Source organism: Pseudorca crassidens, chromosome 2 (genome assembly GCF_039906515.1).
Source record: "Pseudorca crassidens isolate mPseCra1 chromosome 2, mPseCra1.hap1, whole genome shotgun sequence".
In the NCBI taxonomy this organism is placed as follows: domain Eukaryota; kingdom Metazoa; phylum Chordata; class Mammalia; order Artiodactyla; family Delphinidae; genus Pseudorca; species Pseudorca crassidens.
Genome location: NC_090297.1, coordinates 26,538,043 through 26,564,481, shown reverse-complemented (window position 1 = coordinate 26,564,481; position 26,439 = coordinate 26,538,043). Strand labels below are relative to the sequence as shown.

The following is a 26,439-nucleotide window of genomic DNA, read 5'->3' as shown; positions in this document are numbered from 1 at the left end:
ACAAGAAGAAATTGACAGCCATAGGAGACTTTAACGTATCTCTCTTAATGCAGTAAAACAAATACAGTTAAGTCTTCTACATATAAACAAGTTCCGTTCTCAGAGCACATTCGTTAAGTCCCATTGTTCGTAAGTCCAGCAAAGTTAGCCTAGGTACCCAACTAACACCATCGGCTATAGAGTACTGTACTGTAGTAGGTTTATAATACTTTTCACACAAATAATACATAAAGAACAAACACAAAAAATAAAGAAAACATTTTTAATCTTACAGTACAGTGCCTTGAAAAGTACAGTAGTACAGTACAACAGCTGGCATCCAGGGGCTGGCGTCGAGTAAACAGGCAAGAGTTACTGACCGGAGGAGGGAGAGGAGGTGGGAGATGGTACTGTACTACTGTACTCTATACAGTGTTGTACAGTAAAGTACGCAATAGCACAACCACTTGTGGAGGATGCACGCACGTGACAATGTATGCCAGGCACGTGAACTAACATGTGATTGGACACGCAAATGCACATTCACATCTTTGAAAGTTCACAACTTGAAGGTGCATATGTAGGGGACTTACTGTAAAAAAGCAGAACTAAACTGTAATTTGTTTTAGGTGATTTGACCATCTTTTGATTTGATATTATGTATCAGGCTCAGTGCCAGGTACTTTATATGTGATTCCATTTACAGTAATCCTCTTGGCCACACTGCTGGATAGATGATGTTACTGCCATTCTACTGGGGAATAAACTGAGGCTCTTTCAGGTCACTCAATTATCAAGAATGAGTATTTGAACCCAAGTCTTTGACCCCGTAGCCATTTTGTTAAATAGCCTCTTCGGGAGGCAGAGCTTCATTTCATGGAAAACATTTCTTCCATAAAGGATAAAGACACCTCTGCCCCTCACAGAGTCCCTGACACCTGCAGGGCAGGTTCTGGTGAACAATAGGCAGTCACAGAGCCTTCATTTACAGGGCGATGGTAATGAGAAAACAAGTGGTGCAAGGTTACTCAGCAAGGAAGAGTGAAACACAGGGCAGTAGCTTCAGTGCTGCACCTGTACACTGCCCAGCCTCCCAGAACACCAGTCACTGCAGCTTCCTCAGTGACTGAAGCCCAGGTTTATTCTTTCACTTAGGAAAATAACACAAGAAGGATCTTTCTGTCTTCCCAATACCAGCTGGCACCAGGAAAGGACACCCTCTATTTTTGCTCTAGACACCAATGCTTGCTTTGAGCTTTGGTCTGTCTTCTCAGTTTTTGCTCTTTGGATGACACAATGCTTTAATTATTATTGTCTGCTATTATAATCATGGTTTAATTGTTGGTTTGCTGCACCGTGGCTCAGAGGGGGGCATTTTGTGAAGCAAGTATTATTTTCTTATTGTCATTTCCAAAGTCACTGAGGATAATTTAAGCTGCGTTCTCACTTGGGGACAGGAGTGATTTCTGACCCCTCCCCCTGCTACAGCAGCTGTTCGTTCACATGCCATTTTCGCCTGATGTAAAGATCCGCTGTTAACACTCTTCCCAGTGCAATATCCATGTGTTCACGCAGTGGTGACAGTTGCTTCGAAGCACCCAAAGCCTTTTCATATTCTGGGGCCCAGTCAGAAGGCAAGTGAAATCAACATATAAAGATGCTGTGATTTTTTTCCTTTCTAGTTTTTGCATTTTTCTAATGTGTGACAGATACAGATGAACCACTTCTAAGTGTGGAAGTGGGCAGTACCCGAGAAACACCCGATGTGTTAAAGTTTCCTTCAGAGTGAGAGCTGAAAACCATAGTCCCAGACTCGAGTTTGTCTATGGACAGCACTTAAGGGGTGCAGCCCCCTACAATGACAATTTGATGCTCTCCTAGCTTTTTAGATGAACGTTCTGGCAGTAAATCTCTTCCTGTGGTTGAAGCTGAGTGTCATGAACCTTAACCGCAAAGCCTGGGGGGACTCTTAGTGGTGGGCTGGTGGGCAGAGGTAAGGGAGTGAGGGCCAGGTGAGGGCTCCCTCACCTGGGGAGCTGCTGTTGGGACACTGTGGTGGAAGGTGGGACTCTGTGGAAACACCATGATGAAAAGGTGTACAGAGATCCCGGAACAGGGATGGCCCCACGGTCGGGGTGCCCTGCAGTTAAAGGGAGTGGCAGCCAATCTGACATGAAGACCCAGCTCCAGAGAGAGCAAGCAGAGGTTCCGGGCAGCCCCCAGGGGAATGGGAAAGAGGACCAGAGACCAGCGGGACTCATTAGCTGAGCTGGCATACTTGTCAGTAGTGAAAGCCCAGGCTGTACCCCAGGCAGATTTAGGACACTGAGACCAACTCAAGGCCCCTCCTTTTTGGAAACGGGTCTCCCCCCTCTCTGCCCCTAGCCTGACCCAGCACCATGGAAAGGACCGAAGAGGCCATGCCTGCCTTGCCTTCTTCCACAGTTGGACATCATTGCCCTGCTGAGTCTCTCTTCTCTCTCTTTTTTATTTATTTATTTATTTTTGGCTGCGTTGAATCTTTGTTGCTGCACGAGGGCTTTCTCTCTAGTTGCGGCGAGCGGGGGGCTACTCTTCGTTGCAGTGCACGGGCTTCTCATTGCGGTGGCTTCTCGTTGTGGAGCATGGGCTTTAGGCGCGTGGACTTCAGTAGTTGTGGCATGCGGGCTCAGTGGTTGTGGCGCACGGGCTTAGCTGCTCCGCGGCACGTGAGATCTTCCAGGACCAGGGCTCGAACCCGTCTCCCCTGCATTGGCAGGCAGACTCTTAACCACTACGCCACCAGGGAAGCCCCTCTCCTCTCTTGACTCCTTGGGCTGCACCTTCTTCTGGTTTACCTTGTACCTCCTCCACTCCTCATTCTTAGTCTCCTTCCCCTGCTCATCCTTAATGCCGTGGATCTCCAGGACACCCTTCTCTGTGTGCTGCCCACACTGATACTCGTTGGGTGGGCTTGTCCAAACCCATGGCTTCAGGTCTCACCCACCTGCACCCATGCTCTCATCCTCCTGAAGAACCTGTACTGTCCTGGGGGTGCCCGTCTCTCCATCCCATCCGTGTCTTTGCACAACCTCTTTTCTCTGCCCGGCATTCCCCTTCCTTCTCACACTCCTCGCCACCCCCTTCATCTGGAAAATCCTGTTCACCTCTTAAGACTCAGCTTAGTTGTTCCCTCCTCCGGGGACCTTGCCTCACCCCTTGGCCTGAGGTGGGACCTTCTCTGTGCGTATCTGTACCATAGTACTTATCACACCACAGCTAGGGCAGAAACAAGCCATGTTCTTGTCTGTATCACCAGTGACTGGTGTGATATCTGCACCCACTGCCTACTATTCATTGATTGGATGTGTGAATATTGGTCAGAAGACTTGTAGAGCTGTATTTGGAGAGTGTGAGACCATGGCTACAGCATCCCCCTGTCTTCTGGCTTTAAACTAGGCAGCCACCTGTGGCCCAGGGTCTGTGCAGCTAGGTCCTATCTCTATGGTGGCGATAGGATGCCAAAGACATAGATTCAAGGGGCGGGATGTGGGCAGTAAAGAGAGATGTCAGAACCTCCAGTGAAATAGGAAGTATCTTCCTTAGCACATAGGATTTAAGTTGCCCGTCACCAAGTGGCACGCACAGCACGGACTGAACTATGGGCGTCCCCGGAAGCTGATGAGCCATTCACTTACTCATCAACTCAACCAAACCAGGAGCTTAGTGTGGGTCAGGCCTGGCGCTGGGTACCAAAGATACAAACACAAAGGAGACACAAACACAACAGTTAAGGAACTCAGTGAGACAGGTTATTCAGTGGATGACTCTGATACACAGAGCACACAGAGGAGCATCTCACGAGATTGGGGCCATGGGCAGGGCATGGAAAAGCCCATGGAAAAGCTTACCAACTGGAGGTGGGGATCTACTGGGACATGGTATTCAGGTGGTGTATGAGTTTACTAGGGCTGCTGTAACAAACCGAATGACTTAACAAAAATTTATTTTCTCACACTTCTAGAGCCTAGAAGTCCAAACTCGAGGAGCGAGTAGGGTCACGCTGCCTCTGAAGGCTCTAGGGAAGAATCAGTTTCACTTCCCAGCTTCTGGGAGTTGCCAGCACTCCTTGGCCTTCCTTGGCTTGTGGGTGCATCACTCCAGTCTCTGCCTCCATCTTCACATGGTCCCCTTCCCTGCTTCTCCACGGTGCCTCTGCATCCAAATCTCCCTTTCCTTTCTCTTAGAAAGACATCAGTCATTGGACTCAGGACCCACCCTACTCCAGTATGTCCTCATCTTAACTTGATGACATCTACAAAGACCCTATTTCCAAGTAAGGTTACATTCACAGGGACCGAGTGTTAGGACTTGAACATATCTCTTGGGGGGAGACCATTGAAGCCACTACAGGTGGTGTGAGGGCACGTGTAGGGGTTGGAAACATCCAGGCAGAGGGAAGTCCCTGAAGCCAGAGAAAGAGAAGAAAATGGGTAAAGAGTGAGAGGAAGAGGAGGAGGCAGTTGGGGCTATTCGTGGAGGGCTTGGAGCATTCCCTAGGAAGCCTGACTTTATTCTGTAGGGAAAAGGGAATGACTGGTCAGATACGTGGTTCAGAAAGGTCAGCTGGCCCTGGTGGGAAAGGTGGATTGAAAAGGTGAGAGGGAGTTTGGGTGCACACTCTGTGTGCCTCTGTAATGCTGTTCTCTCTCTCTCTTTTTTTTTTTTTTTAAAGAAGTTGTTGGGGGTAGGAGTTTATTAATTAATTTATTTATTTTTGCTGTGTTGGGTCTTCGTTTCTGTGCGAGGGCTTTCTCTAGTTGTGGCGAGCGGGGGCCACTCTTCATCGCGGTGCGCAGGCCTCTCACTGTGGCGGCCTCTCTTGTTGCGGAGCACAGGCTCCAGACGCGCAGGCTCAGTAGTTGTGGCGCACGGGCTTAGTCGCTCCGCGGCATGTGGGATCCTCCCAGACCAGGGCTCGAACCCATGTCCCCTGCATTAGCAGGCAGATTCTCAACCACGGCACCACCAGGGAAGCCCCTGCTCTCTCTCTTGCAGTCACCTTCCTCTCTCACTTTCCTTGTGCTTCGCTTTTATTTCTCCAAACCTGCTTCAAAGACATCTCCTCCTTGAAGTTTTCCTTGCCTCTCTCAATTAGAAGAAGATGACTATGTAAAAGAAAGGCCTTTGGTCCCAGACAGACGTGGTTTGAATACACCCTCTGATCCTGACAAGCTGTTTGACGCCCCCCCCCACCCTCAGCAAGTCTCCCCAATTAACCCCCAGGACTTCAGTTTCCACATCAGCAAGATGGCAAAAATAGGCTCCAACTTACAGGCTTGTTATGAGGATATTAGACAATATACATGAAGCACTTGGCACGTAGATTTCCAACAAATGATTAGTTCTCTTCTTCGTCCAGTTATTTCGATAGCGCTTTATTTATCCCACGCGTTCAGCACCTCCTGCACGTATTACTGTGTTGTGTGTGTCTCTTTCAATAAGCAGCAGCAGCCCCCAGGGCAAAGACACAGCCTTCCACGTTCCGGCAGCTCTCAGCACAGAGCGCGATGCACATCAGGCCCCCTCCCTCTTCCGGGGCTATCGTTGTGTCTGTGGCCCAGAGAAACAAGAGCGCAAACGGGTGAGGCGTCAAGATGAAGGATCACCTTCTCACAGCATGCTGGGCGCAGGATCCTCAAATGGTTTTCAGTATTTCAAAAGCCAGAAGGAGACCGGATGGTCACCTGCAGGGGAGCTGCTCAGGCAAACCCAAATGTCTGCTTGGGCCCAGAGTTATCCCTATCAATGAGAACCTCTAATTAGCATTTTATAGACTTTGATTTCTATGGGATGAAAAACGTCTTCAGTAAGACTCTTAATCCACGTGGTCGGATTGGCAAAGCTTCACTGGCTAGCATCAAGGATTTATCATGAAAGAGGTCACTAGCACCTGTAGTAGCCCCCTAGCTAATTTCCCTGCATCCGACGTTGCCCTTGCCAGGCTGTTCTTATCCGGGCAGCAGGAGTGATCTTCAAATGAAAATTGGATCTTGTAAGCCTCAGCGTAAAATCCTTCAGTGACGTCCCTTAGCCCATAGAATAAAATCCAAAATTTTCCCCGACCCACCGGGCCCCACGAGACCTGGCCTCTGCCTACCTCTCTTGGCCCAGGGACAGCCTCAGTGGCCTTTCTGTTGCTCTGATGCTCCGAGCTGCTTCCCTTTCGGGGCCTTTGCTCATGCTGCCCTTTATCCACAGAAAACGTCCTCCCACCTCTTGCCCTGCCCTGGTGCCTGGCTCCCTCTAAGCCTCTCCTCTTCCTTACATGTCACCTCCGTGGAGAGGCCTTCCTGGCCAGTCTGTATAACCCAGTGGCTCCATCTCAGCGCTCTGCCGTTTCCTTCATCGCATTTGCCCACAGCTGGTAGTCTTCTGTTGGGGTTGTGTGTGCAGGAGTATTGCCCGTCTCCAGAAACAGCTGGAAAATGACACCCTGTCTGTCATCTTCGCCATTATCTCCCAGCACCTAGCACACAGAAGGCATTTACATAAACGAAGGCAGTAAGAGGTCTGGAACTTCAGCTTCTCTCCTTTCCACTGCCAAGCTGCATGGTTTCTGCATGCACAGGACCTCAGGCTCCCTCCTCCGGCCTCGTCCTCCCACCTCAGTTGACCTCATCAATGCCAAGCCTTTGACTTTGTCTGACTAACAGATCAGTTAAGCTGAATGCAGTGAATTGGCACTTTTAATTAAGGGTCTTAAATCTCAGCCCTTTAACCTTGTGTATGATTGACATGTAAACTATTGATTACTGATGGGGCCTCTCTGGAGCAGGCCTGGCTCTCGGCCACAGCCTCTTCCTTCTGGAGGTGCAGGCAGTGTTGTCAGGGGAGAGAGAGGAAGCGCCAAAGTCTGACCTGGACTGGAATTATATAATGTAATTCTGTGTCGCTCTCTGACCAGCCCTTGACCTTGAGCAAGTTACTTAACCTCTCTGAGCCTCAGTATTCTCATTTTTAAAGAGGGGAATGGTGCTACCTACAAAATAAAGTTGCTTGTGAGGACTAAATGGGATAAGGTGAAATTGCCTTGTACACAGGGGTTGTATAAATATGTTTTCTTTCATTTCTACCTAGTGTACATATTCTCTTTTCACACTTCCCATCGGTCTGGTCCTTCTGGGATTTCATTTGTTCATTCTTCAATTCACTCACTCATCCATTCCATTATTCACCCTCAGGGACCTCAGTCGGTCTCTAACCAGAAGAGGATAAAACCCCAACTCTGCTAGCTAATACTGATGTCCCTCTCTCAATCCAGCTCTGTCCCCATGACATACTCATGCCACCTGAACTCCAGTGTGGGCATCGCCTGTCTTCCCAGGTACCTTAACCTCTCCCCTGCCTCTGGGTCTTGTCTTGTGTTAGTACATCCAAAGAAAGCACCCTCTGGGCTTCCCTGGTGGCGCAGTGGTTGAGAGTCCGCCTGCCGATGCAGGGGACACGGGTTCGTGCCCCAGTCCGGGAAGATCCCACGTGCCGCGGAGCGGCTGGGCCCGTGAGCCATGGCCGCTGAGCCTGCGCGTCCGGAGCCTGTGCTCCGCAACGGGAGAGGCCACAACAGTGAGAGGCCTGCGTACCGCAAAAAAAAAGAAAAAAGAAAACACGCTCCCTTTCACGCCACCCAAACTTCTAGCCTCGTCTCCTCCTGCCTTCCCTGACAAGCCTGGCCCACGAGAACCTCTCTTCCCTGAGAGCACATCCGGCAGCACCACACAGCTACCGCTTGGTCTGCGCCTGCAGGCGGCTGCCGATTTCCCAGTGCCTCACTGACCATGGAGGAAGCAGAGAAGCCAGGGGCAGCTTAGCACAGCAGGGAGGATGCTTGTTTGCTCCACTTTTCCTGCGGAGCTCCTTCTCCCCTTCCAACCACGTGTAGGGCCCCAGTCTGTTCCCTCCTAAACGCCTTGAAGAGAAGCCTGTTTTCACTCATCAGAAGTCCCTGGAGGAGAGGCCCTGCCAGGGGGATGAGAATACAACCATTGAGGAAACCCACACAGCTCTGGTACTGAGGAAGCTCCACCTGTATCTATAAAAGGGTCTACCTAGGAAATCCAAGAGCTTAACTTGAAGCCTGTTAGAACTTAACTAGTGACTGAAAATAAGAAATACATGCACACACACACATATACATATATATATCCAACAATAAATATGTAACTAATAATTAAATCCCACTCACAATGGAGCTAAAAGCCAAAAATTGAATTTAAGAGGAAAAATGCAAAGAGGAAAACCATAAAACTTTACCAAAGTACCTAAACTAACCCCTAAATAAGTTACAACATCTACAGTGTTCCTGGCTGGGGAAAATAAGTAACGTAAAGATATCAATTTGCCCGAATCAATCAGTAAGTGTGTGCAGGGCTTCCCTGGTGGTGCAGTGGTTAAGAATCCGCCTGCCAATGTAGGGGACACGGGTTCGAGCCCTGGTCCGGGAAGATCCCACATGCCGCGGAGCAACTAAACCTATGCGCCACAACTACTGAGCCTGCGCTCTAGAGCCTGAAAACTACAACTACTGAAGCCCACACGCCTAGAGCCCGTGCTCTGCTATAAAAGAAGCCACTGCAATGAAAAGCCCGCGCACCACAACAAAGAGTAACCCCCGCTCTCCGCAACTAGAGAAAGCCCACACAAAGCAGCAAAGACCCAATGCAGCCATAAATAAATAAATAAATAAATTTAAAATAAATAAATAAGTGTGCAATTTCAATCATAGTATCCACGGGATTTGGAGGAATTTGAAAGGATAAATTTGGGAAATTAGCTAAGAAATTTTGGGGGAAAATACGAAGGGGAGCTTGCCCTGTAAGAATATCAAAATATGAGACTGAAAACTGAAATCAGCCGAGTAGCTGAGCTCCTGGTACCACAAGTATTTAGAATCCCGTCACGGCAAAGGAGGAAGCCCTGGAACAGAGGAGAGTCTAGACTCATACCCATGGCCGAGGTTTCAGACCCGTTGAGAGAGAGAGCCTGGGTTATCCAGGCACAGGCATCTTCATTCAGGTACTTATGAGCTCTGTGAGAAGGGTCAGGCATGGCCCAGGCAGTGGGGCTACCAGAGTGAAGAGGACCTGCCCCCATGCTCGTGAAAGTCATGTTCTAGCTGGGGAGAGGAGTAGTAAACAAATAAATAAAGTATAGACTGTAATAAATGCTAAGGAGGAAAGAAGCAGAGCATTTTGATAGAACATGGAAGAGGCTACTTTAGGTAGGTGGCGGGATAATTGAGGGTCCATTTGGAAAAAATAATGAACCAATAAACCCAACAAATGAAACTACACAACTGCTGAGAAAATATTAAAGTTTTGCTTTTTTTTTTTTTGCGGTACGCGGGCCTCTCACTGTTGTGGCCTCTTCCATTGCGGAGCACAGGCTCCGGACACGCAGGCTCGGTGGCCATGGCTCACGGGCCCAGCCGCTCCGCGGCATGTGGGATCCTCCCGGACCGGGGCACGAACCCGTGTCCCCTGCATCGGCAGGCGGACTCTCAACCACTGCGCCACCAGGGAAGCCCTAAAGCTTTGCTTTTTAATCATATAGGGAAGAAGAGGGTTTGCCCAAGCGTACCGTGACATCCAATATCCTTAAAGGAAAATATTAACATTTGATTACATAGAATGAGTAACTTCTATACCAAAAAAGACACCATAAACAAAATTTCAAGGAAAAAGAGATACCAGCTGCTGGGAGAAAATGTCAGCAACAAATATGTAAAAGAGAAATAAAAATATATAAAGATAATAAATAAAAATTATAATGTGTGAACAGAATTTAAAAAGACAAATAACTCAAGCTGGGTAAAGGATGTGAAGATATACAAATGACCAATAAATATATGCAGAGATACGCAACCTTACTGAATTATCTAAATTTAAAACACTAGTGAGATTCCATTTCGGTTTAGCAGACGGGCAAGTATTTTAATATAGAATATATTTACATTGTAATATCTGATGTTGGTAAGGTGAAGTTTAAAGAGAACAGTCATATGAATACTGTTCAGGGGGAATGTAAATTGACACAATCACTTAAGAGAATAACTGAGCAGGATTTATCAACAACTTTAAATATATTGTATACCTGTCCCCCCGACCAAAGTATTCCTACAAGCCAACTGAAATATTAACATAAATGTGAAACACTGCATAAAGATGGGAATGTTCCTTGCAGTCATATGTGAAATAGTGAAATATAGCAATGTACATTTCTACAGGAAAAAAATGAAGTAGATGTATATCTCCATTATATAGTATTAAGTGAAGAAAGTTACATAAAACTATGTAAAATATAGTCCCATGGCGGAGGCGGGGGGAATGTATGTGTGCACATTGAAAAAAATCTGGAAGTATTTGCACCAAACCTAATATCAAGTGGAAAGTTCTAGAGAACAGATTGGTTTGTGTGAGAGAGACTTCTTAAAAATTCAGGACATCTGTATATTGTTAGCCTTTTTCTGCCTTGAGCATATCTTATTTTTATAATTTTAAAAGACATTTTTAAAAGGATATAGTGATAAATGGATTGGATCCTGGAACAGAAAAAGGGCATCAGTGGAAACACTGGTGAAATCCAAATCAATGGGAGTTGAGTTCATAGTAATGTACCATGTTGGTTTCTTAGTTGTGACAAATGTACCAGGGAAATGGAAGGCATTGACAATGGCAGAAGTGGTCAGGGGTCTATAAGAATTCTCTGTATTATCTTTGCAACGTTTCTGTAAGCCTAAAATTAATCTGAAATAAAAAATTGATTAGGAGAGAGAGAGACAGAGAGACAGGCTGGTATCCAAGTTCTGCTCTGGGAAGTGGAGGTGTAGGCTCACCCTTGCCCCCACTGCAGCTGAACCAGTTTCCCGAAGATCCTGCCATAACCCCTGACCTTTATTTCCCACACACACACCTTTTTTAAGACTTAAATTTTTAGAGCAGGCTTACGTTCACAGCAAAGCTGAAAGTACAGAGATTTCCCATTCACCCCCTTGCCCCACACCTGCACAGCTTCCCCCATTATAAGCATCTCCCATCAGATTGGTACATTTGTTAGACCTGATGAATCTACATTCATTGACACATCATTATCACCAAGAATCCATCGTTTATATTAGGGTTTGCTCTTCGTGCCCATATTCTATAGGTTTGAACAAATGTGGAATGACATGTATCCATTATTACAGTATCATAAGAGTATTTCCACTCCCCTAAAAATCCTGTGTGCTCTACCAGTTTATCCCCTCTCCCTGATCTAGCCTCTGGCAATCACTGACCTTTTTACTATTTCCATAGTTTTGCCTTTTTCAGAATGTTACATACTTGGAATCATACAGTATGTAGCCTTTTCAGAATGGCTTCTATCACTTAGTAATATGGATTTAAGGTTCCTCTATGTCTTTTCAAGGCTTGATAGTTCATATCTTTTTAGCACTGAATAATATTCCATTGTTGGATGTACCACAGTTTATTTATCCATTCATCTACTGAAGGACATCCTGGTTGTTTCCAAGGTTTGGCAATTATGAGTAAAGCAGCTATAAACATCTGTGTGCAGGGTTTTGCGTGGAAATCAGTTTTCAACTCCTTTGGGTAAATACCGACGAGCACAGTTTCTGGATCGTATGGTAAGAGTGTGTTTAGTTTTGTGAGAAACTGCCTAACTGTGTTCGCAAGTGGCTGGACCATCTTGCATTCGCACCAGCAGTGATGAGAGTCCCTGTTGCTCCACATCGTCATCCGCATTTGGTGCTGTTCTGAATTCTAGCCATTCTAATGAGTGTACACTGGTATCTTACTGCTTTTTTCATTTGCATTTCCTCGATGACATACGATGTGGGACGTCTTTTCACATGCTTATGTGTCATTTGCATATCTTCTTTAGTGAGGTATCTGGTAAACGTTAGCCCATTTTTTAATCATGTTATTTGTTTTCTTACTGTTGAGTTTTGAGAATTCTTTGTGTAGAATTGGCTCTCCATATCTGCACGTTCAGGATCCACCGATTCAACCTACCTCAGATGGAAAATATTTGAAAACAATCCACAAAGTTCCAAAGAGCAAACTTGAATTGGCCATGCACAGGCAACTATCTACATAGCATTTACATTATATTTACAACTATTTACATAGCATTAACATTGTATTAAGTATTATAAGTAATCTAAAAATTATTTAAAGCATACAGGAGGGTGTTCTTTGCAGATACCAGGCCATTCTGTATGAGGAATTTGAGCACCCTCAGATTTTGGTATCTTGTTATCTTTTGCAGAGCAGCAATGTTTCTTTTTAATGAAGTCCAGCTTATCACCTGTTTTCTTCATGGACTGTACCTTTGGTATTGTATCTAATAAGTTATCACTATACCCAAGGGCATCTGAGTTTTCCCTTATGTGATCTTCTAGGAGTTTTATAGTTTTACGTTTACATTTAGGTCTGCGATCTGTTTCGAGTTAATTTTTGTGAAGGGTATAAAGTCTGTGTCTAGATTCATTTCTGCATGTGGATGTCCAGTAGTTTCTGCACCATTTGTTGAAAAGACTATCTTTGCTCCTTTGTTAAAGATCAATTGACTATATTAATATGAGTCCATTTCTGGACTTTTGATTTATCTGTCTGTTATTTCACTGATATCACACTATCTTGATTACTATAGCTTTATAGTGAGTCTTGACATTAGGTAGTGTCAGTTCTCCAAATGTGTTCTTCTTCAGTGTTGTGCTGGCTCTTCTAGATCTTTTGCCTCTCCATAGAAACTTTAGAGTCAGTCTGTCAATATCCACAAAATACCTTGCTGGGCTTTGGACCGAGTATTTGTTTTTTTACCTCTATCCTTTATCCCCAGATCCTGCCTTCTCAGCATCCCCTTCCAGCTAGAATGATAGGGATAGGGGCTCAGGAGTGAGGCCTGGGGACTGCCGTGTAGAGTTGAGGAGATGGGCGGGGTTTTACAGTGGCAACAGGAAACTCCACGATAATAAACAGGATGCCCAAAATCTACCCTCCCTCACCCTTGTTCCCATTTTCTAGTGACCTCCAATGGGTGGAGCAGGCTGGATGGAAATTGAGAGGATAATTCTCTCTAATCCTCTTCCTTCCTGCAAGTCTGTCTTAGGTGTATGACTTTGCCTGAACGGAAGCCCCTGGAAAGAAGGGGCTGAGCCCCGAGTGACCACCTGCTTCTTCTCTCCGTTCAGACTCCACTTCCTGGTCTTTGACACGGAGGAGCTCCACGACGTGTTGCGCATCTGGGATGGACCTGTGGAGAATGGGGTTCTGCTGAAGGAGCTCAGCGGCCCGGCCCTGCCCAAGGACCTGCACAGCACCTTCAGCTTGGTCGTTCTGCAGTTCAGCACCGACTTCTTCACCAGCAAGCAGGGTTTTGCCATTCAGTTCTCAGGTCTGTGCCCACCTTCCGCCAGCCTCCATCCATCGATCCTGCCGTAACCCCCCTTCCTCCTCCCGCAAGTCCCTTCTTTCCTCCATCTCTCCACTCGGGTAAAGATATTTATTGAGCATTTGCTCTGTGCCTGGTCCATGGGTAGTGCTTGTTCTGATATCTGCGCCGAGCTTACTCTGAGGGGAGGGGAGACAGGTAGGTGAATAAACACTGACATACAAATCAACGAGTATCTGGAGGGAGAAACGTGAGCTATCATGGTCACCTTGGAGCATCAGGGAAGATGTTCCAGGAAAGGTGATGCCCACGCTCCAACCGGAAGGGTGAGTAGAAGTTACAGAAGAAAAGACAGTATTTCAGGGAGGGCACAGTCAACTGTGACGTGGATTTAGAGTTGCCGTGGAGTTGGACTTGGAGGATTTGTGGGTCCTTATTAGATGAGAAAGAGAGAAAAGGGCATCCTGGGTGCAACGAGCGTGTGAACGTGTGAGAGGCAGGATAACGGGCTCTGGAAGTGGAGGGTTGTCCACTGGGGCTGAAACGTGGAGAGTGGGGAGGGAGGCAGGGGAGGGACAGCTGACACTGGCTTGGAGCACAGTCACAGAAGAGCTGAGCTGACATGTCACACACTCTTGTTCTTAGTCTGGTGCACATCTCAGGAAGGACCGGAAGCCAAATACGAGTCATCTAAATTCAATTAATTATGTGCTGCGGTAGCCAGCTATGGAGGAGCGTGACAGCGGGCTACCAAAAATGGGCAATGCTCAAACATCCAAGTCCCAGTACTGGCTCGTTTCTATGATTGGTCCTGCCTCTCCCTGCGATGCATCATCTCATCTCCTCTGAAGTGCCTCTTCCATCACTCATCTCCCTGCACGAGTGACTCTGCCTCGGTCTATGCTTATGTTTATTATACAGCAGCTGTCTTCATTACCATCTCCTTACTCCACTGTGTGTATGTGAGAGGGGGGTTTCCATGGTGATGCCAGAGCGAGGCTGTGTGGCACCTGGGCCATGGCTTTGCTCCACACTCTCACCTGGTAGGTGTGTCAGCTAAGGGTGGTTGGGTATAGCTCCAGCACCAGTAAGGCTGCAGTGGCATTACAGAGCCTACTTCTAGCTCTTTCCTGCCTCTGTCTTCCCCATGGAGATGAGCATTTAGCAGCATGTGTGGCAAATGAGGGTCTCCAGGATCATGTTCCTGTGTACTCATGAACTTGCCCACTTAACGCTCATGCAGGCTGCCGGCCTCTCGAGGAATAGCTCCTTGTGGAGTTCATTGGGAGTCTTCTGACTGGAAATCCCCGCACCCATTCACCCATGGAGAGGGTCCCCGGGAACCAGTGAGTAACATTGAACTCACTTAAGGTTAGGGTCCCACTGCGGGGCGACAAGAGAGTCATTTTAGATAAGCATTTCCCAACATCTGTTCCCAGGAGTTCCATGGACAATTAATTGGTATTTAAAGGAAAAGGAAGTCTGTGTGGTCACGTCATGTCAGGAAGGTGCTTAGGTTGAGGCAGACCTGAAGAGGTTATCTGTCGTTCGGAGCCTCCGAGAACATTTGTTCTGCTAATGCAGATGCATTAGGAAGGGGTCTGGTAGGTCACAATTCTCAAACATATTTCATCATGGATGACTTTTCTCTAGGCCCTCTCAAGAGACTAGCATTTCATGGAACAAACTTTGGAGACGGCTGGGATAAGCAATGGAAGGCTCTCCCAGCAGTAAGGAGAGTAGAATGCTGAAGAGACAGCTCAGTCCACTTGCTGCGGGGAGGAGAATTGGGAATAATTAAGCCAGACACGTATGTTCTCTGTGCTCAAGCTGATGGGTATGGCTTTAAAAAAAGAAAAAAAAAAAAAAAGAGCCCATCATCGTACCGGCAAATTCCCCCGTGGATTTGCATTATCTGACCTCCAACGTGTCCTTGCAGTTGCCACATGGGCCAGAGTCCCCGGGCGCTCTGGTGAGCCGGGCCTTCGCCCAGCAGCTTCAGCTGCTTTCTCATGCATTGCCCAACTCGTAGAAGCCCTATCGTCCTTCAGGGTTCATCTCAGATGCCACTTCTTCCTAAGCTCCCCATTCAGAACAAACTGCTGTCGCCGATAGCGCCCCCAGCACTCAACTTCTATTTCTTCAGCACGTTGCCAGTTCCGGGCACCTGGCCTCGCCTGGGAGCTGGCCACCTATTTGCCAGCTCACAGGAAGCTCTTAGAGGGTAGGGGCCACCTCATGCCCATCAGACTCCCGCACAGCGTGTGTTTGCAGCAGGAGCTCACTCACCGCTTACTGGACCCCTGGGCACAAGAAGGCTTGAACAAATGAAAGGGTGTTTTTCTCTAACACAAGAGTTGCTTTGGGCAAGCCACCCTGAACATCACTTAGGCCTACAGACAGGGGAGTGGGCCAAACTACCTGGCCTGGTGTGCTGGTGTACCCGAGGTTTGGAAAAGGTCACCTTCCCTGTTGCTGTCATCGCTTAGCAAATACCAGCACTACTCTAGGGAAGAGAGAACGGCTCACCCCATGTTAACATTATAGTGTGTGTTTGACGGGGGATTGTACAGAAATGCCAGGGACGGTTAGTGCAGGCTTGGCTTTATTGAGTAAACATGACTGTGTAACATCTAACATCCTGTGTGTACTGCGTGGATCCAGCCTCTCCCTGGAGGCTTTGCCAAGCAGCTCACATTCAGTAGCATTAAAGGGGGAAAGTGAGAACGAAGAAAGGTGAGCGGGAGCAAAGAAGGAGAGGAAGGCGTAACCACTGCCATCTATAGAGCCGACACCACCCTAAACTCTCTACAACGTTATCTCTTATAATTTTCACAAAAACCATAAAGTACAGGCATCATCATTAATCCATGTTGCAGATGTGGGCTCTGAGGCCCAGAAAGGTTTCTCATTCAAGGTCATCTAGTTAGTAAGTAGCAGAGCCTGGGTCAAAACACCTGTGTCTGATTCCCAGACCTAGGCCCTTAATCATCGCACCCCACTGCCTCCCCTATAAATAATCTTTCTGAGTGTGGTCACAACAGTGAGCTAGTTTTCTTCCAAGGAATCATTTACATGTGTACGCTGTAGAGCTAGAGATGAAAGCTAAGTCTGTTTTTAATTGGGTGGTAAGAAGATTGGTTCTTGTTTGACTTTATAAATTCAGTAAGTATCTGATGGTGATAGTTTGTTCATTTATTTATTCACCCAAGAAATATTTACCGAACACCACTGTGTGCCAGGTACCACTCTAGGCCCTGGAGATACAGTTGAGATCAAAACAGCCAGGGTCTCTATTCCTGTAGAGATGCACAAGTGATCTACAGTAAAGAGGCAAACACATGAGCTAGCAAGATGATTACAGATGGTGTTATGAAGAGGACAAAACAGGATAATGTGACAAATTTGATGGAAGGGGTTTAAGGGATGAGCCCAGAAGGTGACCAAAGAGGCCTGTATGAGAAGAGGATACTGGAGCTGAAAACTAAATGACAGGATGGAGCTGGCATGGGAAGATGTAAGGCAAGAGCATTCCAGGCAGAAGGGCCAGCAGGTGCAAAGGCCCCTGGGCGCGGGGATGGGGGAAGATGGAGGGGGCTAAGCTGGCTGTATTGGAAGATTTTACCAATGTGCCTGGAGCATAGCGATAGCAGATCATTGAGGGTGTTAATGATTTAAAGCTGGATCAAAGCAAAGGGTAGGTTTAAAATGTGATCTCAAAAGAGGAGAGTGTGAGAGACCATAAACCAGGGGTGGGTAACCTTCTTCCGTGAAAGTACAGGTGGTAAATCTTTTTCTGTGAAAGTCCAGGCTTTGTGGACCACATGATCTCTGTCATAACAACTCCACTCTGCTGTCGGAGCATGAAAGCAGCTGTAGACAATATGTAAACAAGTGAGCATGCCTGTGTTCCAATAAAACTTTATTTGTAAGAACAGGCATAGAGCCAGATTTGGCTGTGGGCCTCGGTTTGTTGCATACTGTCTTAGCCGTTACTGGGTGTGAGGTATTAGATACTCCAACTCCCGACTCGTCCGTGCAATCCTAGATGGTATAATTAGTGCTATTAGTGTATACAGTTGCCCTGGGCTTTTCCACCGAAGTCATCCTAAAAGCAGAGGAGAGTGAATGTATATCCCCAGGAGATCTGAGGGATGTAGGAAGCATAAAATCTCTTTGAGGCTTCCTGGTTTGCTTAAGAACTAATGTGAATCTTACATTCTACTCCATAATAAATTCATTTGTCTTAGTGTAAAAGTTATTTTTCCCAGAATTTCTGAGAAAAACTGCCAGAATTTCTGAGAAAAACAAGCCGATGAACATTATGGGTCCTGTGTCCTCCAGAACCTCCTGTCCCTGGGGCCTGCCAACCACAGTCTGTGAATGATGACACAGGCGGGGGCCGCGGAGGCAGCTGCCTCAGAATCTTTTCTCTGGAGTTCCTGTTGTACCATTTCCTTTGGTGTGTTTTCTCATGCTGCATTTTGTCCATTTGTTCCGTCAGTTGTGCTTTTATTATTTATTCCTCCCTTCCATCATTCATTTGATGTTTGCTCTTAAAACACCTTCTCTGTATTATGCTGTCTGGTATTAGACTACAAACATCTCCCAAATTCCTGAGTTTTTGGAATTTTTAATACACCCCAACTATTTATACTTATTTTGAACTCTACTTTGCCACTTGCTACAAACACCAGAATTCTCTCGGGTTTCAGTCTGATGAGTTGGTGGTGGTTTGCCATACAAGGGAGAACATGACCTTCACCTGACCTTAGTAACTCCAAGCATCTTCTCAACCACTGCTCAGCATTCAGGCAGGACAACTCCCAAACTCCTTTGCAGACCTTTCTGGTTGAATATTGGAGTTTATGCTTAATTACCTTGTCACTCCCTCATACGGATCATGTTAGCTACATTTTGCAAAATTGCAAAGCTAATCTTTGTAATAAGGCTTGTATCGTTATAACAAGTTGAACTCAGTCCTACAGTCATAGCGGTGCAGTCATGCTTAACTCATAGTATAGTATCCCAGGACAGGTGGATGATGGTAATGGTGAGGGTACCAGTAGAATAAGTGATGGTCACAAGTAGTGGTGGAGGTGGTGACAGTAATGGGTGTGAGAACGGAGATGGTGGTGCTGTTGCTCCCGCTGTTACACCGGCGGGAGGTAATGGAGATTCCAGCAGTGGCCCTGGTGATGGACGTGGTGATGTCAGTGAGGGTGGTGAGCCAGGAGCCTCACTGTCTGGCAGACACCTAGGCAACCCCACTTCCTCCTCTGTTTTCTTATCCCAGTGTCCACAGCAACATCGTGCAATGACCCTGGGGTCCCCCAGAATGGGAGCCGGAGTGGCGACAGTTGGGAAGCCGGTGACTCCACGGTGTTCCAGTGTGACCCCGGCTATGCGCTGCAGGGAAGTGCAGAGATCAGCTGTGTGAAGATCGAGAACAGATTCTTCTGGCAGCCCAGCCCACCAACGTGCATCGGTACAAAGCAGCTGCAGTGTGAACCCTCCCCTCTGGTCCCACCACTTGTGTGCTCCAGACCTCCTACCCCCTTAAGTGGCAGCTGCATCTTGAGCCTGGCCAGGAGAGTCAGAAGAGCTGAAGGTCGCAGAAAACTCAAAGTCTACTCTGCTTCGCGTGTCTGTGTGTACACACACTCACTCGCATTCACACACCCACACTCTACACACTATGAATCCTTCACTCTCCAAAATGGTCCCAAAGATTTTTAAGCCAGGTGTGCCTGTCCCTCTTCTCCTGACCCAGACCCTATAGATTGGAAGGAGGACTGTGGATCACCTCAGGTAGCAAGGGTCTTCAGGTTCTGAAATGACCCTTCTATTACCTGGAGCGCTAGAAGGGCAGCCACAGACCTGGAGGTAAAGGAAAGACCTTTGCTCTTCCTCTTGGCAAGGAAATTATTGGTTGCCTGGGTTTTGGTTCTCCAGATCTGTCCTTAGTCCTTAAATCTCCCCATTTGCCAGATGAAGCAGTGGAGGCTCTGTGATGTGTCCAAGGTCATGTAGCTCGTAAGGGTTGGTGCCTGAGGAATCGATCCTGCTCCCCAGTTCCTTAAGGCTGGGAGGAGGAAGGAACTTGAAGGGAGAGGAGGACAGGAAAGAAAGAAATTGATGGAAACAAACGTTCCAGGGGCTCACGTCCACATGGCTCTTTTCTTCAGGCAAAATACTGAGTGCAGTTCTCTGCTGTATCAGCGATGGCTCTTAGAAGAGACCAGTAGTCGTGGAGTCCTTACTGTGTGCAACTGGACATTTACTTACACACCCTCACTTAACTTTCCCTGCAGCTCTCTGTAATGAGTACCGTTCCCTCATTTCACAGTAGAGGAGACTGAAGCTTAGGCGACTTTGAGGATCTTGCCTCAAATCCCAGAGCCGGGATTTGGCAGAGTCAAGAGTCACACCCACATCAGTCTGAATGCAAAGCTTTTCATTTTCCTACCTCCCACACTGATTCCCACCCCGGAGATGGGCTCAGGGGACTTCCTGAGATGCACCCCAGCATTGCCCACCCCGGCGACGCCCTGCACCTCTTTGCACACAGACTCAGGGGAGGCGCTGTCCAGGCATCTGAGGACTGGCCTCTGCTGGGCATGCTCTGAGGCCTGGTGTTGACACTAAGTCCTGTCCCTCGGTGGCAATGAGGAGTCACATGGGTATGTGTGGTTGGATCTCCGTGAATGTACTGCAGACAGGAAGGCGAGACCTGGGTTTCAGAGCAATTTCAGTTCTCAACTATGTGCTGTGATACATTGAGAGAGTATAGGATATTGAAGAAGACAGATCCAGGTTCAGTTCCTGGCTCTGCCATTTACTAGTTCAGTAGCCTTGGGGAAATTGCTTCAACTCTCTGACCCAGTAAACGGGCAGCCAGCAGAGCGGAGAGGTTAATTCAGCTTTCGTTACCCACTCTTCTGCGCTCGGCGTGGGGAAATGTTCCTCGCAACTAAGTGAACACCTGCCTGTCCTCTCAAACGGTCTGGAAATCCCAGTGACAAGCCCCTAATTTCCAGCTCCCTTGGCAGTCTGCCAGGACGGTCTGGCTGGTCTTCATCCCCCTTCATTATAGGGAGGAAGCAAAGGGCGATAACAAATGTTCATGGAGTGTCATCCCCATGACAGGTGCTGGGATAGACGTTGTACCTACGTATTCACAAGTGAAATCACCGTGCGTAAGTTTAGAGCTTGGGTTCTGGATTCCAACTGCCTGGGTTCGAGTCCCGCTTCACCATGACAAACTGTGTAGCCTTAGACAAATCATCTCCCTGTGCCTCATTTTCCTGCCCTGTAAAACAGGGAAGGTAATAGTACCTATCTCATGGGGTTATTTTTTGTTTTTTTTTGTTTGTTTTGTTTGTTTGTTTGTTTAAATTAAAACCTGTACACTTTTTAATTTTATTTTATTTATTTATGGCTGTGTTGGGTCTTCGTTTCTGTGCGAGGGCTTTCTCTAGTTGCGGCAAGTGGGGGCCACTCTTCATCGCGTTGCGCGGGCCTCTCACTATCACAGCCTCTCCCATTGCGGAGCACAGGATCCAGACGCGCAGGCCCAGCGGCCATGGCTCACGGGCCTAGTTGCTCCGCGGCATGTGGGATCTTCCTGGACCAGGGCTCGAGCCCGTGTCCTCTGCATTAGCAGGCAGACTCTCAACCACTGCACCACCAGGGAAGCCCACATGGGGTTGTTTTGAGAATTGAATAAGATAATGCTGTAAAGCACTTAGAACCATGCCTGGTTCATAGTAAACATTGTGTATGTTAGAGGCCATTATCGTCATTATTTTTTCTCTTTTTTTTTTATTTTATAGATTAGATAACAGAGGCTCAGAGAGGTGGGATGGTCTTGCGCAGACTCACAGTTAGGAGGTAGCCGGGTCAAAATTGGAAACCAGGACTGTGTAACGTCAAAATCGTTGGTCTTTTTCACAACTCTCACCTGTCGGCACAGCCTGCCCGCTTTTTAGCCGCCTGGAATGATCACCTGTTCCCATTCCAACCTGGGCAACGTGGTTTGTAAGGTCAAGCCTGGGCCTGAGGATGGAGCCTGCCTTCTCCTTCTAACTCAGTGGGGAGCAGACCGGGCCTGACGGTGGGGCGAGGGGGCGCCAGTGCCCAGGATTGGAAGAGAGGCCTGGCTTCTGGTCCAGCTTGGTTGAGTACCCGCTGAAAGGATGGGGTGCCACTGGGATGTCACCAAGGCCTCATTTAGTCTCCTACAGCTCAGTTGTCCTGCTGGCCAGTGCCTGGGCCTAGAAGGGGAAGGGGGACTTTGTGCCCCTCTGCCAGCCCCGCCCAAGCAGTGGGACCTGTCTGTCCTGTGGGTGAAGCAGCCCAGGAGTCCAGCCAGGGCCTTGAAGACAACTGGCAGAGGGCGGTGAGGCCCACGCCGGGGTCCTGAGTGGGAAGCGGATGCCTGACTGTCCGATACTGGGGAGCATCTGGCAGGGAGCTGGGCCAGGGCAGGGCCACGAACCCAAACACACTGAGGGCACTTTGGGGGTTGGCGGAAGAATAACGAGAGCAGTTTTGAAACACCCAGATTCACCCCACCTGTGGCAGCTTAAGGGAAGGAACCCCTGGGCTGTAAAGGCAGGTCGTGCCTAGCAGCCCTTGCCCGAATGGAGGCATCATTGGGAAGATGCCACAGTAGCTGGAACTGCTGCCATGACTGGGCTTCCTACTCTCACTGGCTGCGTCACTGTGTTTCTAGCCCAGACTCGGTAGGGCCACTCTGTGGACTGCGCTGTGTGGTCTTGCTTTGTTAAGTCCAATGTTTTATCCTTATCAGGCAGGCCTCTAGTCTGTCCCATCCATCCAAACCATCTTGTCTGGAGAGGGTTCAGTGGAGAAGAAGTGAGTGAGATACAAGGCAGACCACACTCGAGGGACCATCCTCGCTCCTAGAATCTCTTCGCCTGGGGCCCCGCCCCTGCCAGCTTGCAGGGAGGGACAGCCCTCTCCCCTCCCACTGCGGCCAACGATTCCAACGCAGTGCAGAAGAATGGGGAAGTGACGGACTTTGGGACCAGGCAGATGTGGGTCTGAGTCTCAGAGTGCCTCTGGGCAAGTTCCTTAACCTCTCTGAGCCTCAGTTTCCTCCTTTCTGAGTCAGGAAGAATAATCCATAGCTCAGCAAGTTGTTATGAGACAGAAATGAGATAATGGATCTAAAATGCTGTACGTGTGTCTGACATTTAATAGGTGTCCACTTGAGTGTTTCTGGTACTCAAATTGGTACTTGAGATGTATTCTCCGCAGAAAAAACCCCACACTACTCGTGACACCTCGGGTTTTGTGTTCAGCCACGTCAGGGCTTTAATGGCCTGGTCTGAAGACCTACCATTTTGTAAAGAGACCCTGCTGGGGATTGATCCAGCCCTTTAACCTCACCCCGAGTAAAAGCTACACGGAGGCAATAAAGCTCAGCCCTGGGACGAGCAAATGGCCACTCTGAAGTTCAGTCCTGGATGTACCCTTGGCTCCCACCTCCATGTCCATTCCTGTGGGCTCACCATTTGCCTCAAGTACCGCCAACCTCCATTGCTGCCCTGATGTTTTCAGACCAAGCCATGTTTAGAGTGTCAGCCATCTTTTCCTGTTAGCGGCCCCATACACCCCCAGCCTCTACTTTATCAGACCCTCATGCTATGGAGCAATAACCCAGCCATTTGGGGGAGAACCTGATTCAGGATCTGGGAAGTACCCCCAGAGGGCTCTGGATGAATCGCTTGCTGTATCCCTGGCCACCTCCCCACTCCCTGCCCCTGGAAAGGCCCGTCATCTCAGGGGAGGGGGACCACTGTGGACTAATTGGGGTTTTGTAATATCTCCGTACAACAGAGGAACACGTGATCTCTTGGACAAAGGACTTTGAGAAAATTGGAAGGTATCTACAGCCCTAAGAGCACTGGCAGTGTAGGAGGCCAGGCACGCTTGGCAGGTACACGATTGCTTTCCGCTCCTCCTGACATTAAGTGCGCTGGGACTCGTGGTAAATACCCACAAAGCTCGCCCAGAGACAGGGTGTGAGGCCCTGGAAGGAGACCGTGTATTTCATATCTAAAAGCCTAGTGATGGCTCTATATATTGACTATGTACGGTATGCCAAGTGCTTTAACAGACATCTCTAAAACCTTTACAACTACCCCCATGAAAGAGGTATTATCTGTGCAATAGAGGAAGGACACTGAGGTCCAGAGAGGTTAGGTAAATTCCCTAAGGTCACACAGCCAGGAAGTGGCAGAGCCAGGTACTTTGGTTTTGCTTTTTAATAACAGCATGGTGCAATTCCCATATCATAAAATTAACCATTGAAAAATGAACAGTTCAGTGACATTTAGTACATTGACAATGTTGTACAAGCACCTCCTCTATCCTGTTCCAAACATCTCCATCACTTGAAGGTGAAACCTCATGCCCATTGCAATCCACCCTCCCCTGGGCCCCTGGAGCCAAGTTCTAATTTAGGTGTATCAGACTCAGTCCCTCCTCTACCAATACCCATTGAAAGGTGACCAGGTGAAGGGGACAGTCTCACCCTCATCTTCCTCTCTCTTCAGCTCCCTGCGGGGGAGACCTGACGGGACCATCGGGAGTCATCCTGTCACCAAATTACCCAGAACCCTACCCACCAGGCAAGGAGTGCGACTGGAAGGTGACCGTCTCTCCAGACTACGTCATCGCCCTGGTATTTAACATGTATGTACCTTTCCCCCCGGTGGGAGATGGAGGGTTCAGAGCAGCGAGGGGTGCAAACCCGGGTCTCTGGGTGAGTATACATAGGTCTGCTGTGAGCGGGGTTTCATCCCAGGGGGGTGAAGGAGTCCAGAAAAGGAGAGAAACCAGCATTTATTGAACATCTCCTGTGTGCCCAGCACTGTGCTCCATGGCTTCACACATATTATTGTCTTATTTAATCCTTAGGATAATTTATGAAGTAGCTATTATTATTTCTTTCTTTCTTCCTTTCTTTTTTTTAACCTCTGATGATGCTAATATGCAGAAAGTAGGGCACTGCTGGGTCCTTTCTCCCCTGCCCTTCTGAATTCTCCTCCTCTGCTCTCACCGGCTCCTCCCATCTGCTTCCCCAGTGTAGGAACAGCCCAGGTGTCTCTCAGCTGCTCCCGCTTCAAGCTCCGCCACCATCTCCTTGGTTTCTTTTAAAAGCAAACTCTTCAAAAGAATTGTCTCTGCTTTTCTCTCCTTCCTCGCCTGTTGTTCACTTTCACATCACTGACATCTGGTTTCTTCCTCCACGGTTCCACTGGAAACTCCTCTGAAACTCCCACGCACTCCTGGCTGCCAAACCAAATAGCACTTCCCATGCTTTATCCTCTTCATCACTCCCTCCATCCTTCCCCTGCTTCTCCCCTTGGTCTTGTGGACTTACTCCCCACTGGCCCTCCAGCTCCTTCTGGGACTTTGTGGCTCTTTTTCATGCCTTTTGCCAGGCTCTGTCACAGATTCCTTGTCTTCTCGCCACACCTCCTTCCTGGACAAGCTCATCCTCTCCGATGCTTCACTCTCCTCTTGTAAACTGGAAACTCCCCTCTACCACCCGCCCAAACTCTCTTGTGGGCTGCAGCCTCCATAGCCAGCTGTTGGATGGTCTCTGTCTGATGCCTACAGGCTCCTCAATTACAACACATACAAAACTAAGCCTCCTGCTTCTCCCCACAGATGAGCTCTATTCTGAAACTGCGGGAGCAACCCCATCATCCACCTTCACTGCTCCTTCTGTTAGAGGCCGAGGCATGAGCCTCTGCTGCCTTAACCTCAGATTTTCCCTTCTTCTGGATTCCCCCGGCTGCTGGCTTGGTTGAAGCCCTTATTGTTTTCTGTCTGAATTACTGCCATAGGCTCCTAACGGGTTCCTCCCCATCTTTGCCTCCCGTGCCAATCTCGTCTTTAGCTAGCTGTCAGTGTGATGTTGACCCTGGAAAACGCTGAAATATGCGCCTCATTTTCCATTTTAACATACGGTAATATACGACTCAGCAATAAAAAGAAACGAACTACTGACACATGCAACAACGTGGATGAATCTCAAAATCTCCCGCTGACTGATAGAAGACACACCAGAGTACCTAATGTATGATTCCACTAATATGAAATTTTAGGATCAGCAAAACGAATCGAGGTGATAAAAATCAGTTCAGTGGTGTCTTCTGGGGGCGGGGATGGGAAGGGGCACCTGGGAAATTTGGGGGATGGTGGAAACCTTCTGGATCTTGATATCCATGTGTCAAAACTGAGAGTGATTTACTTTAGAGCTGATTATTTCATGGTGTATAAATTATACCTCCGTTCAAAAACAAAGAAACAAATGTATCCTCTATTTCTGAATCCTATAATGGCTCCTTCTTCTCTATAAATTAAGGTTCCAAACCTTTTGTTTGTTCTGTTTTGGGATTTTTTTTTGGTCCAGTCTTTTGAGTTTCATTCCAAGCCATGTGGCCCCTGCCTACCTCTCCCCTCAGTTCCCCCACCCAGTCCTAACCCCACCCCGTCTAACCCCTGGGCTTCAGACCGAACTACTCACAGTCTCCAAAATTATTTCATGCCTCGTGACTTTGCTTCTGCTTCTCCCTTCATAGCGACTTCCTTTTCCCTCCTTGTCCAATCGCTGAGGGTCTTTTAATGCCCAAGACAAACTTCGTTCCCATCCTCCCCCACAAACCTGGTGCTGTGTTCCCACATGCCTGTACAGACTTTAGACTTTGCTGTCCTCACGTCTGTCATTTCCTTCAGATCCGTCACCGTCTTGAAGAAAGGATGCATCCCTGTATCCTGGGCACCTTGCACGGTGCCCAGCATACTGAGGGTGCTCGGATAAAACCTGATGATTGATGGAGGGCGGGGCAGATGGAAGGCATTTTGGAAGTGATGGAGCCATAATTTGTGACCCAAATTGACCCACTCCCAAACCCTTCCCTGGTGCCCTTTGAAAGAGTCAATGAAGCGGCTGAGCTATGGGAGCCAGAAGACCATAGACCCAGC

General features: G+C 48.0%; 1 protein-coding gene across 3 annotated transcripts in view; it reads left to right on the top strand.

Moving 5' to 3' along the window:
* Positions 1-26,439, top strand: part of CSMD2 (CUB and Sushi multiple domains 2) — a 668,701-nt gene that overhangs the window by 489,340 nt on the left and 152,922 nt on the right. For all 3 annotated transcript variants that reach the window (XM_067725393.1, XM_067725392.1, XM_067725391.1), the window contains 3 exons: positions 13,214-13,416; positions 18,710-18,901; positions 24,000-24,138. In XM_067725393.1, the coding sequence (XP_067581494.1) occupies positions 13,214-13,416; positions 18,710-18,901; positions 24,000-24,138 (534 nt within the window). The remainder of the gene's footprint in view (positions 1-13,213; positions 13,417-18,709; positions 18,902-23,999; positions 24,139-26,439) is intronic.